This window comes from Panthera pardus, unplaced genomic scaffold (genome assembly GCF_024362965.1).
Source record: "Panthera pardus isolate Hobbes unplaced genomic scaffold, ASM2436296v1 HiC_scaffold_5, whole genome shotgun sequence".
In the NCBI taxonomy this organism is placed as follows: domain Eukaryota; kingdom Metazoa; phylum Chordata; class Mammalia; order Carnivora; family Felidae; genus Panthera; species Panthera pardus.
This window is the reverse complement of record NW_026526980.1, coordinates 5,334,572-5,350,319: the sequence shown is the minus strand read 5'-3', so window position 1 is coordinate 5,350,319 and position 15,748 is coordinate 5,334,572. Positions and strand designations below refer to the sequence as shown.

The following is a 15,748-nucleotide window of genomic DNA, read 5'->3' as shown; positions in this document are numbered from 1 at the left end:
CTCACTTTATAAATGACAGAGATTCCCTACTGTAGAAAGCCTTGGAGCCCTGCTTAACAGAAAATGTTCTGGGCATAGAGATAAGAAGTGTTATTTTTTTGTGTCTTTCTTACGCTATAAACTTCCCCTGCTAATTCAAGTACTCCTTGTACACATGAGAGTGCAAATTTAAGCTGCTTCTTCTAGCAAGATTTCCGCTATATGCAGGAACTTAAAATAGATGTGTGATTTTCGTAGATCTCTCTATGTGTGAAAAATAAAATTTTGAAATTGTGATATGTTTGGACGTGCGAGAATCTGCTGTGTGCAGGCAGGCTGTCCATTCTTTTTAGTGCAGTTAAACAGGTTTTTGAATGGGCCTTTTCAGCTTACAGGGCAGGCTGTCCCTTATTATTCCTCTGCTCCAATAAACCATGTTGCTGACATTGGCAGACTTTCACATGAACTTCGTCACTGGCTGCCTCCTTCCTTTCCTTCTTGTCTTCTTAGCTGTGGGCATCCACCAAGATTTAGCCTTCTCCTAGAGGGTGGCGTCTTCCATCAGTTCATACCCTCTCTTACATCCTGCTTTTTCTTCTGACAGATTGGCATCTGAACTTACCTGCTGTGCCATTTTTTAAAATTCTGATTTTGAGCCAATTTTGTACTTGCAGAAAAGTTGCAGAAATAGGACAGGGAGTTCCTCAAATCTCTACCTTCACCTCGCTTCCCCCATTGTTCACATATTATGTAACCATTTGTTATAAAGGTGCTTGGGCCAGAATTAAGAACGTAAAATTGGTATGGTTATTATTATTATTATTATATTTTTTTATTCAAAACAAATGTTTAATGTTTATTTTTGAGAAGGAGAACGTGCGCAAGCAGGGGAGGGGCAGAGACAGAGGGAGACACAGACTCCGAAAGTAGGCTCCAGGCTCTGAGCTGTCAGCGTAGAGCCCGACACGGGGCTCGAGCCCACAAACCATGAGATCCTGACCTGAGCCGAAGTCCAACACTTAGCCGACTGAGCCACCCAGGCCACCCAGTATCATTGACCGAACCGCAAAGCTCATTTGCATTTTTCCCATGTTTTCACTGATGTTTCTTTTCTGTTCCAGTATCCAGTCTTGGATCCCACATCACTTTTAATTCTTTTTTCTCCATCTCCTCCAACCTGTGACATCTCCTTAGTCTTTCCTTGTCTTGTATGACCTTGACACTTTTCAGGGATAGTGGTCATTGTTTATTTTGTTGCTCAGATAGTTGCAGGTTCCACCTTTAGGAGTGTCTTGGGTTCGCTCCTGTGTCCTTTGAACAAGTTTCATCCTTTTTATGAGCACATCTTTATTGTGACACAAAACGTTTCGATCTCCTTTTGTACTCTCCTTGCCTCAGCTCTGGAATTGGCTTCTTCTCCAGGGAGCCCTGGTTTCTTTTATCGAAGAATGGCGTTTAGAAACCAAGATCTGGGCGTTGGGTGTGCTCTTTGGTATGAGGTGTCATAACTTTTAGGCCTTTTCAGCAGGTAGAGCTAGGACATCTATGTATTTATACCCACACGTATGTATATGTTTGTAGTTCTGTTTCTGTTACGTGTGTGTGCGCGCGCGCATGTGTGTGTGAAAAGCTGTAAGTTTATCAAAATTCCTTCTGATTCCAGTCTCACACCAGAGTAGAGCGCTCTTCCGTTAATGTCGAACTTCGTCCACCCACCCTGAGAATCCTGGCTCTCGTCGTCTTTAGATTTGCAGTGCTTGGTCGGGACACTGTTTCAGTGACTCACTTCTTAACTCTCCACCCCTACCCCCTCCACCGTGGAGTGGCAGTTAGTGCTTGTATTCCACATTGGGCTCCCGCACCTAGTGGTCGATTTAATGATTTTCGTTTCTGAGGATGTGAAGGGTGAACCATGCTCTGGTTCCAAGGGTCCGATACACAAAGGTCTCTGAGCAGGACCAGGCTGCCTCACCCCTGTTCTCCAGAACCCGTTTCCTTTCCTTTCCCGTCCTGGCCCCCCTTCCTTCCACACATAACCAATCTCTGTCACTTGTGACTTATTCTTCTGGTGTTTCTTTGGTTTTGTGCCGTTTTATGTTTTTGTTATTATTTTTTAATGTTTGTTTATTTTTTAGAGAGAGTGCACGTGCAAGTGGGGGAGGGGCAGAGAGGGAGGGACAGGATCTGAAGCAGGCTCTGCACCCACAGCAGAGAGCCTGGCATGGGGCTCGAACTCACGGGCCATGAGATCATGACCTGAGCCGAAGTCGGACGCTCAACCGACTGAGCCACCCAGGTGCCCCGGTTTTGTGCTATTTTAAACTCCTCAGATTTGGGGGAAAGATAGATGGTCCAACGTAGCCTCAGAGATTGCTGTTCCTGCTTCCTCCCTGCTGGTCGCACCTTGTCTGAGGGGAAGAGGGCACCTCTGCCAGGGAGTGGGGTTAAGCTGGAAGCTTGGTGTGGTCAGTACCTTAATATTTTTATATTTTGGCTGCTTGGGTATAACTTGGTAACATTTAAAGTTAAACCGATGTCTTACTTCACATCTAATAAAGCAGAAGGGGGATAGGAAAGAATGTACCTTTTCCTACATCGTCTTATCCGCTAGCTCCCCACGAGTACTAGATATTGTAGTCAATTTTTAGGCACACAAATGCTGTGTGTACTCCTTGAGGGAAAGAAAGCTTACACTTTCTTTGATCTCCCCCCCCCACCCACCCCCCGGCCACAACTATTTTTCTTACGTTTTGGAGGCTTTATTCTTTCCTGAACACATGTGCCTCTAAGAAACAAACGTATATTGTTTCATCAGGTGTGAGTTATTTTTTGTATTCTGAGAGAGAGACAGCACGAGTGGGGGAGGGGCAGAGAGAGAAGGAGGGAGAGAATCCCCAGGACGCTCTGTGCTGCCAGCGCTGAGCCCAAAGTGGGGCTCGATCTCACGAATCATGAGATCATGACCTGAGCCGAAACCAAGAGTCAGACGCTTAACCAACCGAGCCAACCTTTTAAATGAAGAGGTACACTTTATCTTTCTTCAGCTTGCTTTTTCACTCACATATGGCATTGTGTAGACAGCCCTGCCCCATTGTTTTTCACATCTGCAGAGTACTTCCTGGTGACTGTCCTTCGTGTGCCTCTTGGTGCACGTGTGCGGAGAAGCAGTGGGGCTGCAGCCTGTGTCCGCACCTCCCTGTGACAGGTGCAGCTGCTTGTGCTCCCGAGCAGCTGCCGTGTCACCGTTTCCCACCAGCGTTGTATCCGAGTATCATCTCTCTACCGCTCACCGTGCTTGGTACTTCCTGTTGTCTCAAGTTTGGGGCAGTTGGAGGGGAAAAGGGGGTATTTTGTTCTAACGGGCTTTCCTCTGAAATAGGGAAGTTGAGTGTGTGTTCATGTACTTGTAAGCCTTTTACATTTTTTCCTTTGGTTTGCCCATTTTTAATTGCTTTCTTTTTCTTATTAATTTGTATGAGTTCTTTGTTCATGCTAGGTTCATTCATTTAACCCATATGTTTTGAGCTCTTAATATGCCTAGGCACCACTACAGGTACTGGGGTAATAGCTATAAACAAGATTCCTAATTTCACATAAGTTCCGAGGAAGCTGGACTGAAGAAGAGAAAAATAAATCAACCAGATTCTGTAGATGTTAATAAGTGCTATAAAAAAATGGAGTACTGGTAGAGCATCTACGTGAGTCGGGGAGGAAGCCCCGGTTTTCCATTACGGACTTCATCCTCTAAATGTTTGCATCGAGGCGGGGTGGTCAGGGAAGGCTTCTCGGAGCAGGTGGGGCTGGAGTTGACATCTGAATGACGAGAGGCCAGCCGTGGAAGTATCCAGACAGAGCATCATGTGCCTGGGCTCTCCAGCGGGGCTAATGAGTGAGGGGAACCAGGTAGCCGGCGATGAGGTCGGGTCGTCGCAGGGAGACAGCGTGCGGGTGATGATCAGAGACGTTACTCAGGAGTAGACGTGAGGTCTGTTTCTGGAGGAGATTTCTCCAGCTCCTCCTCCTCCTCTTCTAGGCTAGGTGACCACAAAGAACTTTGCTCTGGGGAATTTGTGCGTCAAGACTTGATGATTGGGTTTTGTGGTGGTTTTAAGGCATAGGCTTTTTCTTTAATAAAGGAAAATTTTCTGTTTCAGATTACCTAGGAACAGTACGATTTGGGGTTATCACAAATAAACATCTTGCGAAACTGGTATCCTTAGTACACTCTGGAAGTGTGTATTTACATAGACATTTCAACACATCACTTGTAAGTATTTTGAAATCACATTTATATTAGTGCAGTGGTTCTTAACCTTATTTAGGTCACAGACTTCTTTGAGAATCGGATAAAATCTCTGGGCACTCTCCCTAGGAAAGCGAACATGATTTTATATGCAAATTTAGGGTTTCTGCAACCCCACTCTGGAGCCCTTGTCCCCACTTACGAACCCAGGCATTAGAGGGCTCTCGAATGTAACATCGAGAAATTCTTTGTTTATATTCTTTGGTTTGGGCCTGGCCTCATTAGTTTTCCTCCTTGGATGCAACTGCAGGCGTAATCTGTTGGGGAATTGTTGCTCTGGGCCCGTGTCCTCAGAGGTTAAGCTTCCATCAGGCGACGACGTTGGTTGTTCATTTGTGCCATTGGTCAGGAGTAGTAACGTGATGCGCTTTTCTCCTTAGCTGATGAAATGGGTTTTGAAGTTCTTGTTAAGGCACAGTGAGAAGTTGATGGCTTCTCACCCGAGAGCGCCTCAGTTCTCCATTGTCGTCTTTGTTCCCTGATTTCACTTGCTTTTTGCTGGACCAGCCCCAACTCAGCTATTTCTAAGCTTTTGACCTGTATGTATCCTGCTTAGTCGTGTGCCTCTGCTTAATTTATTGTTGCATCCTCAGTCCCATCACCGAGAGTTTATTTTTCTTAAGCATTTTCTGTCTCTGACTTCATTGACAGTGTCATTGACTGACAGGTGGAGTGAAGGCCAGTGTCTCTGTACCCTCTGTACGCAGCCCGTTGAACCTGCGCTCCCCTTAGCCCAGCGCGCAAGTCTTATGCCTCTGGGGGCGCCTTTAGGCCCTCTCCAGGGTACCCCCTTGGTGGCCAGTCCCCCTGGCTTCTGCAGGTCCCTCATAGCCCAGATGCTGTGCTTTATTTCTTGTAGTTCCTGTTCCCAGAGTCCAGTGTATTTTTGTGTTTTCCAAATAGAAATGCGTATGTGACGTTTGGGTATGTTGTTTCAACCTCCCGCCGTCCCACTTGGAGAGTCACTGTGGTGGTGGTTTCTCTCCCGCTCTCCTCGTGCCTCTGTCTAAGCTTCTGACTTGCTCTGCTTTCGCTGTGTGCCCTTCTCCTCCATCCTCCTCGTAGAGCCAGCACAGGGCGGGTGCATCCACAGGGGAGGGCGCTGAGCAAGGAACTTAAAATAGAGAAGAGAAGGTAGGGCTGTGAGAACGGCGCTGACAGATCCAGTGGGTTTTACTGATCAGGTTTGTAGTCTCTAAGGTTGGTTGGTTGGTTGGTTGGTTGGTTGGTTGGTTGAACAGCAGAATTCCTCTTATCAAATGAAGTATTCCTGGGACACCGGTTTTCTAAAATAGCCGTGGACGTCTTTGTCACGAGGCAATTTAAGCCTCTGCTTTGGAGAGTACAAAATATCTTGTTTCGTGGAATCCTCCAAAGCACTTTTTTGGGGGGGCAGTTTTGTTTGAAACCCAGTGATTCATCTCGTTGGAATTTCAGAAATAATTTTACGTTGATGTTCTTCGGTTGTTTCAGAAAAAAAAAAGCAAAAAATCTAAGTGTCTCTTTGCTTCATTCCATACACGTTAAGTGTGATCTGTGGCCCGATACAGGTTCTAGGTCATTCACAGATCCGTTCAAGTATTTGTTCTTCTAGTCCCTGGGGGGTACAGGTGACCAGAACCCATGCAAGCCTCTGCCCGAGCGGAGGGTCTGCTCCCGCCCTACGAGCCGATTTTCGAGGAAGCAGTGTAAAAATCTAAAGGCTCCTTGACTTGATAATTTCTCTGATTCATCCATTGATGCTTCTCTAAGAACCCAGTCAAATGAAATAGGTCCCCTTGGCCAGGGCAGAAGAGGTCCTTGTTGCCAGAGGCATCCAGGGAGAGTTCTTTGCTCTCTCCCTGGCTGGGTCTGTCTGAAGGGAGCAGGAGGCATCTGTGATGGGAAAGTCACTTCTCGCAGCCACTTTTTGCTTTTCCCAAGCACTTGGTAGGCGCCGCTGCGTCTGGAGGAGCGGGGGCAGGTCCCGTCCCCGCATCTCCCGTCTGCCCCTGGGCAGTGGTGGGGCGGTGGGGGCCCCCGGGGGCCGGCCCCGCGTCTACCCTGTGTCGCCCTCCGCAGGTCTTTCCCAGGGAGGCCGTCAACTACACGGCGGAGAACATCCACAAGTGGGCCCTGGAGAACCGAGAGGCGCTCCTCCGCTGGCTGCGTCCACACGGCGGCAAGAGCCTCCTGCTGAACAACGAGCTGAAGAAGGGCCCGGCGCTGCTTGTGTTTCTGCCTTTCAATCCGTTAGCCGAAAGCCACCCTTTAATAGACGAGGTAAGAGTCGTCATGTTCAAAGATGCCCTGTAAGGGGCAGGAGAACCTCGTGAACTTGGACGTCTTGCTCCACGTTCCACGTTCCGAGGGTTCTCCGCGTTTCCGTGGCGATACTCCCTCCGTCCGTCCGTGCCCGGGACAGGGTCCGCCGCAGCGTCTGTGGCCACACTGACAGCTGCTCGGGTCTGGGGGAGTCGGCGGGGACAGCCACACCGAACCGCGCCTGGCCGGGGAAGGACTCTTCTGTGGTGACCGGTTCGGGGAGTGGGATAGAGGGGCTGGCCAGCGGCACGGGCGGGTGTGGCCTCGGGGATGCCCGACCGCAAGCCCTGGCCGTCCTCAGCCGGCAGCCCGAGTGGAGTGGTGACACTGGCCCCCTTGTTTCTCTGAGCCTTTCCTGTCGCGTGGATAGAGCGGTTTCCAGAGGCAGCCGCTGTCAGGAGTCCCTGCCCCTCCTCCTGCCTCTCTGGTTTCGTCTGGAGCTCTCACTCTCTCTGGGTGTCAGTTTATTTTCTAGATGGGTCATTTGGAGGCACTTAGAGAGAGTAATGACAATAACCGGGGAGTGCCTGGGATTGCTAAATTGGATTTACTGGGGGGTTTTATTTTTTCCTTCCCTCAAGGATCCCTTCGTTGGCCAGAACCAATTTCAGACAGCCAGTGTAGCCCTGGCAGGGCTAACCAGACACCGCCTCTCCCTGAGCCCTTCCACGAGAGCCTGATGGTCTGCCTGGAGGCGATGGCGAGATGGGGTTCTTGCCCAGCCAGACCCCTGGCTTTGCCACTCTGGGGGCCTCTTTGTGAACATTGTTATTCCTGCTGCTACCCTGGCTTAGTGGAAGAGAGGAGAGAAATGAAATCGGTTTGTTTCTTCTTCTCTGATTAGGGAGGACCTGATGTAGTAAGACTTAATTCTTCAGAAAACCTTCACTGGCTCAGATATTTTATGGACTGAGACTTTCTCCCAAATTACTCGGCCTTCACTGCATCTAATAATAACAGCCTTAAGGCTCTTTGTAGGAGAGATGGGATTTTTAACCAAGATGTTAGCTCTGGTTTTGGATCTTTGCTCCAACTTTTAAAATTTCTTTCTGGAGAATTCTGTTCTTGTCTGGTTTGGGCAAGCCAGGGTCCTGGATGGGGTGGTGGTCTCTGACCGGAGCCCGGTTCCTCTGTTCAGGGGGTCGTGGTTGGATTTCGGCCCTTGGTGGGAAGGCACTTGGTTTTCTGCCTTTTTCCCTTCTCTCCCCCACTTCCTCCATCTGCGGCCAGGCCGCCTTGTATTATCAGAGTTTGCCTGTGGCTCCTTTCCTCAAGGCTCAGAGTGTCCCCGCAAGGTGAGTGGATTCCCGTAACATCAGCGTATGGCTGAGGGGTTGTTGAAAACGAGATGGCATCCTAACAGTATTATGGACTCCTTAGCCAAGCAGAGTGCTCTGCGCAGTACATTTCCCTCTTTGTTTTAAATCGATTTAGCAAATGTTTATTGAGCACTGTGTCAGGGAGCCGTGGGGAGAAGGATGGAGGAGACACAGCCTTGCTCTCATGGTCCCAGAGGCTTGTGCCGTAGGGCAGCACGAGCTTGCTCCTTGTAATTCAAGGCACAGGAAGGTCAGCCCCAGGTTTGGATTGGGGGGAATTGGAGGAGACAGGGCTCCGTCCCAGGAAGCTGGGGGCTGGGCTGGGCGGGGCTGAGGCTGGGAGAGGCTTCGGACAGGGCAGGCATTTGGGACAGAGTTTCTCGGTGGCCGGAGGTAGGGAAGTTGCTGCGGGTCCAGTGTTCGGATGTAGTGCGGGTGGTGACCCCCATAAAGGGCTGGCTGGAGAGACACAGAGTTAAAGCCTGAAGAGGAGAGGCCCTTGGGGGCTGCTTTGAGGACTTCAGGATTAATCGTGGCCATCGGAGCCTCACTGACCAAGGAGAGGTGTCAGCAGAACCGTGTGTTGCCATTATCGACGTTTTCCAGGAAAGTAGGAAGATGTAAAATGCTCGACTTGGACGGTGGTGGGGATGGGAAGTGGCAGACGGTTGAGGAAGCTTACGGGCTGTTGAGCGCAGGGAGGCAGCATATGGCGAGGGCGGTAGAGTCGGGGCTTTGGGGTGGGGGGCGTGGCGGGGGGTTCACGGGCGGGTGACCGTGTGGTCATTGCACTGCGAGGCCCGGTCCAGGACCAGCAGCTGCTCGCACACGCTCCCGGCTCCGGAGGACACGGCATGGGCCGCACACGGCGTCAGGCCGCTGACCCCCTTGTGTGTCTAGAGAGAGTCCTAGAGGGGTCCTGAGACATCTCAGTGTGCTTGTCAAAAGACCCGGTGACTTGTTTTCAGCTTGAACAGCACTGCTTTAAGGCATTCACGGCATCGGAGTCCGATAAGCAAAGTCACGGTTGTCTTATTGGGACTTGAACATTTATCTGATTAAAGAAAATGGAGGCAGGCATTTATAGCACAGACATTTCAGGTTATTTGTCACATTTTCCTTATTCGTTCACGTGAAATTAAATAGGACATGAAGTGATTCACGTGTAAAGCCGCCTGTTGTGTCAAAGTAATAGAAGAGTAAAAACCAGTTCAGTTTACAGGAGGAAACTAAGAATTCCTCACTTTTTAAGAGCATTACTCTACACAGAATATTTTCTTTCTTTTATTTTCATTGTTTGTTTTTGAGAGAGACAGAGCGAGCAGGGGAGGGGCAGACAGAGGGGGACAGAGGATCTCAAGCAGGTTCCCAGCTGACAGCAGTGAGCACAACGCGGGGCTCGAACTCAGGAATTGTGAGATCATGACCTGAGCCAAAGTCAGACACTCAACTGACTGAGCCACCCAGGTGCCCCCAAGATATTTTCTTCAATTAGAAGAAATCGGGGCACCTGGCGGCTTTGACTTTGGCTCAGGTCATGATCTCTAGGTTCGTGGGTTTGAGCCCCGCATCAGGCTCTGGTGCTGACAGCTCAGTGCCTGGAGCCTGCTTTGGATTCTCCGTCTTCCCTCCCTCTGCCCCTCCCCGACTTGCGCTCTGTCTCTTTCTCTCAAAAATGAGTAAGTGTCAAAAAAGTATTTTTTTAATGAAATAATAAATAATATAAAAGCATCCTTTATGTGGCTGTGAGGAAAAACGCGTTTTCAGGAATCTTGCCCTTAGTATGCTCCTACCTGGACTTTGTAAATACTTGAATTTTTGTGGGTTTTTTCTGGGGGCTGGGGGGCATGGCTAGGAGTAGTGATCTGTTGTGTCTTTGAGTGCAAAGCAGTCCTCAGATGGGGCCGGAGGGTTGCTGGGCCCTTTATGGATCATGTAGGCTTGACTTGGTTAGTCCCGTGTGCTCTCAGAGACTTATCCAGAAAGGGTTGAGAGGTTTTTGTATGGGGAAGAAAGTGAAACACTGGTTTATCATCTAAAATGATCTTTTTTTTTATGCCCAAGAATTATTCAGGGTATTTTTCTGTATGAATGCCTATGTCTTGAGTTAACATTGTCTGTAAATACCATATATAAAATTTGTAGGTTTTTTTTGAAATTGGAAAAGCACTCATTAAATGGTTCTACACACGTCCGTGTACACACACACACACACACACACACACACACACACTTTAATGAAACAAAGTCCTGAGTGACTTTACACCTTTTAACTAACTGGCAAATTTGATCCAAATTCAAATTTGATCCAAAACTGGTGAGTGGTTTGGAGCAGGTTGAATTCGGAGCCTCCTGTGAGGTGTGGATTTATTTGGAAACCCCTATGCTGTGAAATACTTTGATCCACTCAGGTGTTTGGGAAGTTTTTAGACTTAGTGGAGGTGAAGAAGGAAGACATCGTTTGTATGGAGAGGGGCAGAGGTGTGAAGGCAAAGGCGCTCCCCTGGGCGTTGAGATTTAAAACCTGTTGCTGGTCGCTCGACGGCCGGACGCACGTCGAGGGGCGAGCTTCGCTCTGGTCCTGTGCTGGACGGAGACGTCTGCCTCTCGGGCCCCTTCTCTGCACGGGTGGTTCACTGTCGTCAGAGGCGCGTGTTCCGAAAGAGACCCCGAGCCTCTAGATTCAGGCTTTTGGTGTGGCAGCTTCCCGTTTGAGGCGACGCGTCCGGCCGGGGCTCCTTGTGACTCACGCTCCGATGCTTTCCAGGCCTGACGGCTGCGGGGTCGCCCCCTCGGCCCTCGCTGCGCCTCTCACGAGCTCCGCCCTGTGTTTCAGATCACCGAAGTGGCCTTGGAGTACAACAACTGTCACGGGGACCAGGTGGTCGAGCGGCTCCTTCGGCACCTGCGGCGAGCGGACGCCCCGCTGTTCCGGTCTCTGGCGCCCGAGCCCCCCGCCCGGCTGCCGGACCCGTCGCCGATAGCGGCGTCCCCCTGCTGCAACACCGTGGTGCTGCCCCAGTGGCGCCCCGTCTCCAGGACCCACAACGTCTGTGAGCTGTGCGTCAACCAGACGGCAGCGGGCCTCGGGCCCAGCTCGGCCGGCGTGCCGCAGTGCAGCTTTTTTGAGATGGCGGCAGCTCTGGATTCTTTCTACCTCAAGGAGCGGACCTTTTATCACGTGGTGTCCCACAGCGTGGAGTGCAGCAACTTCCTCAGCTCCTACAGCCCTTTCAGCTACTACACTGCATGTTGCAGGACCATAAACAGGGCCGCGACGGGCTTCGTGGATTCTGCGCAAGGTGTCTTTGAAACCCCGGCCGTTGCGTTTTCTTCCCTGGAGGAGAAATGCCATGTTGAGACCCCGGGCTCCCTTCCTCACATTGAGGAGAACCGCTATCTCTTTCCTGAGGTGGACGTGAGCAGCACGAACTTCACAGGCCTGAGCTGCAGAACCAACAAGACCCTGAACATCTACCTTTTGGATTCGAATTTATTTTGGTTGTATGCAGAGAGGCTGGGGGCTCCGAGCGCCACCCGGGTGAAGGAATTTGCCACGATTGTCGATGTGAGAGAAGAGTCTCACTACGTCCTGGATCCAAAAGAAGCTCTTAGGAAGTTCACCCTAGGTACCGTGGGCGCCTCCCTTCCCCAAGCGTAAAAAGGATCCCTTAACCTCACACTGGGAACTTTCCTCCGGGGATGGCAGTACCCTTGGTCATGGGTGATGTCGGCTCTTTAGCTCATTTGAATTCTTTAGACTGCACTTGGTCATAGTTTTAAGAGAAGCTGGTTTTGTCTGTTAAGTGGACCGGAAACTTCCTGACTGCAAATTGTGGCTAAGTTTCTCATGCAGCCCCTTGGGGGGTGGGTAGAAGTCCGTGTTGCAAGTTGGCGGTCCCTGTCCTGTTTGGAGGTGGAGTGAGCTGCATGGGGTGGGAGCATCCCGGGGGCTGAGGAATTTGAGCCCTGACAGCGGGGTCCCTTCTAGAGGAGCTGAGACAGAAGGCACTGAACCCGCACAGCAGCCTGTCCTCCCTTTTGGCCCACGGGTTTGGATGTAGAAATTTCCAGGCCACCAGACCTAATTTGTTCTGCCGCTGTTTGTACCTCCTTGAGAAACGCTGCTGTGACCTTGGGTGCCTGAACTGTCACAAACACGTGTCACATTGCAGACCAGCAGAAACCACTTTTGGGGGCGGGGTGGGTAAGGCCCATTCTGGGAAAGCATCCGGGAGCTCGACCTCGGGGCTCGGCGGTGGCAGCGGCTGTAAGGAACACCAGCTGTCCTGTTCCCGGGGCTCTGCTGACATCCTTGATGTCCACACGAGGAAGTGAGAATTCAAAAGCCGTGTTAGTTCAGCCTCACTGGAAATGTGGGGGAAGCCAGCGTTTGCCAGATGGAGGCAGGAGCAATTTGGTAGAGAGGGAAACCTTTCTTTTCCAAGTTTTAGAGGGTATGAAAGCAAGAGGAAACTCCAAGCCCCCTAAATAATAGTCCTTTTAGCTGTCTTCTTTTAAGCCCAGGCGAAGCTTGTTTCTTACAATGGCCACCTTTGGAAAGGCTCATGTAAATGTTGATTCTTGTCCTGTGTCAAGGTCTATATTAGAAATGCGAAGCTCCCGAGTGTTTAAAGGAACCTGTGACCTATCGCTTTATGAATTGCATTCTCTATCGTTACTGTAAATTACTCCTGATTGGTGTTTTCTAAAGTTACGTTTTGGTGTTCGGAGTTTTTCTAAAGTGAAACAAGCCTGTATTTTTGGAGTGTTTATTGGACTTTCCCGAATTCTGTTCAGTAATACACAAGCATTCAGTGAGCTCATAATGTGTTCAATTTGAACTTGAGGGTAATCTGAAAGAAGCCTTCTTCAGATTTATTTTCCTCTCCCTTCCCTCCCTCCCTCCTTCCTTTCTTCCTTTCAGAGATAGAGTGCACAAGCAGGGGAGGGGCAGGGAGAAAGGGGGACAGAAGATCTGAAGCGGGCTCTGCACGCACAGCAGAGAGCCCTCTGTGGGGCTTGAACCCGCGAACCATGAGATCATGACCTGAGCCGAAGGCAGACGCCTGACTGACTGAGCCACCCAGGCGCCCCGTAATTTCTTCTCTTCCGTATCTGCTCTGAAATGTACATGTAGCTCAGCTCTTTGTCCTGGAGTTGGTGACAAAATTTGTAAGGGTCCTTGTGAAAAAGTACCTGTGTCTCGCTGGTTTGGAGAGTTGACTGTTAAGTCGGCTGTCTCTGGGGCAGTTTCAGAATTGAGGCTTCATTCAGATTAGGAGATAAGTTTTGGTTTTATGTTTCAGAAACATAGCCAAGTAAGTTATTCAGATGCAGATAATGAGTTCTCTTTAGTATGCACAGGACATCCTTCACTTCCTCCTCCCTCTGCGGAAAGTGTCACTCACTATTCGTTAGGACCTCAAAATGGAGAGAGGAGAGAGAGAAAGAAGGGACCCGCCGATCAGTGCTGCTCTAGACAGGTGCCAAGGAGTCTGAAGGCAGTGGGAGGGGAAAGCTGTTGGTTCGAGTTAGGTTTTTGGATTATTTGTGAGCCTTATGGGATTTTCCACGAAATATAATGTGAGTTTATTTTTCCTACACTTTCAAGAAAGAAACCTGAAGGACTTGAACAAAGGAAACAAAAACCACAGCTCCCCGCCTCAAGTATTAAACGCCTGTCACCTCCCAGTACCTTGTGGAGTTAGCCGCATCTGTAGTGCTGTTTAAAGGTCTGAGCGTTGTAGGTTGAAGTCTCTACGGGGTGGTGGCATGTCGATCAGGTGTCTGTTTGGGGACCAGCCCCGTTAGGAGAAAAGAGAACTCCTGGCCTGTAAATCCTAGAGCCTGTGACTCCGCGTGGTGTTTTGGTAGCTAGATTACTGTCTGCCGAGGTCGCACTCAGAGCTGAACCTGGTGCCCGCCCCCCACCCCCACCCCGGGCAGCCTCGTCCAGGGCGCTCCCTGTGGGCGAGGTGTTCAGAGTGCCAGCCTGTGAAGCCATCCCAGCTTTTACATGCAGAGTGTACAGTAGGCCAGCTGCTCCCCCTGTGCTTCGCCAAGAGCTGATCTCATTTTCTCTTTATTTTTAGAGTCTTTTATTCAAAACTTCAGCGTTCTCTACAGTCCCTTGAAAAGGCACCTTATTGGAAGTGATTCTGCCCAGTTCCCCCCTCAGCATTTAATCACGGAAGTGACAACTGATACCTTTTGGGAAGTGGTCCTTCAAAAACAGGTATGGAGTCAGAGGGGCACAAATCCAGCCACCTCTCCCTGGTGAGGTAGCTGCCGAAGCGGCGGGCGTCGGGGCGAAGGCTGGGTTTTGATAAGGCCCAGGTCAGTCGCGGACGGTCTCCCTGCACGACATACGCGTTACCCGACGCTTCTCTCACCGCAGAGAGTCCTTAAGAAAGCACAGAATTGGAACGATGTGAAGCTGGAGGTATTCCCTGGCAGGGGTGCAGTAAGCAGCAGCTCCTGAATGCCCGCTGGGTTCCGAGCGCGGTCGGGACACGCGTGCGCCCTTTGTGACCACCGTCTTCCCTTCCCCCAGGACGTGTTGCTGCTTTATTACGCACAGTGGTGCGGCTTCTGTCCATCCCTCAATCACGTCTTCATCCAGCTAGCTCGCCTCCTGCCGGCGGACGCTCTCACCGTGGCCCGGTAAGGAAGCCCCTTCTGTCCGTTTTCGCTCCTCACAGCGTAGCCGTGTGGTTGGCGAGGGCCTGCCCGCTTTTCATAAACCTTGGGTGAGACTGGGTGCAGTTTGATTGTCAGCTTGAAGCCAGAGCAGAACCTCATCGAAACCCGCGTGCTCCCAGTGAGTTCTGAGCGTTGCTTCCGTGGTGCCAAGTGTGTGTAGCCCCGACCGAATTCCCAGGAGGGTGAGTGTGGGGGCGGCGCTGACCCCTCCCCGCCAGCGGCCGGCTCCCCGGAACCCCATGGGAAGGGTGCCCACGGAGCTCCGTGGCACGGTGGCCTTGGCCCGGTGAAAGGGGGCGGTCCTGACGTGCCGCCCGCCGGCCCCGGGACCCGGAGCACATCCCTCCGCCAGGTCTGTCCTCCCTCCTCACTCCTCACATTAGGGAGAAACACTGGTTGGTACCTTTGTGTTCTGGTTTTGTGATTCCGTGGGTACCGGATGTGGGCTCCGTAGTCAGCAAAACCGTTTTTAAATCACTGTTTTGTAGAGACAAGCCTCAAATGAAGACTGGATAGGTACTAAGCTGTTGGGCGGGGTGGGGGGGGGGGTGCAGGTGGTGTTTAGATTTCAGCCTTCCAGACAGAATTCAGTACAAAGATTAAATCATAGGAAAAACAACAGAACATAGAATATTGAGTTTGCTAGTTTGAGAGATGGAAACTTTCCAAAGTGAAGCAGTTAAAAAAAAATAAAGAAAGATGGACAGATTGCACTAGAAAAGTGTGCAGTGAAACACATAAGGAAAATAGGCTTAAGAAAGAAAGAAAAATAGGTATGTTTTACAGCATCTCTGTTTCACCCGCTGGGTCTGCTCTGAGCAGCATAGAGCCAAACTGCACCGTGAGATTTTTCTTTGTACGTATCCTCTGACCTAATTGTCGCCGCACTCGGTGAAGCAGGCGCGGCTGTCACTCTCTTTTTACCGAGGAGGAGACCGAGGCACAGAGAGATGTGGTAACTTTCCCAGAGTCGCACAGACTATAAGTGAGGGCCCAGACTTCCGGTCAGGCGCTCTTACTCCGACCCTGAGAAATGACAAAGGTTTAAGGAGCTGCTGAGAAGAAAATGCGGTCTGTCCACACAGTGGAATGTTACTCGGCCTTAAAAAGGAAGCACATTCTGAAACCCGTTACGAGG

General features: G+C 50.5%; 1 protein-coding gene across 2 annotated transcripts in view; it reads left to right on the top strand.

The window, feature by feature from the left end:
- The window catches only part of TXNDC11 (thioredoxin domain containing 11), a 60,074-nt gene that overhangs the window by 37,235 nt on the left and 7,091 nt on the right, over positions 1–15,748 (top strand). For both annotated transcript variants that reach the window (XM_019468608.2, XM_019468609.2), the window contains 5 exons: positions 4,134–4,246; positions 6,344–6,544; positions 10,742–11,534; positions 14,001–14,143; positions 14,462–14,571. In XM_019468608.2, coding sequence (XP_019324153.2) covers positions 4,134–4,246; positions 6,344–6,544; positions 10,742–11,534; positions 14,001–14,143; positions 14,462–14,571 — 1,360 coding nt within the window. The remainder of the gene's footprint in view (positions 1–4,133; positions 4,247–6,343; positions 6,545–10,741; positions 11,535–14,000; positions 14,144–14,461; positions 14,572–15,748) is intronic.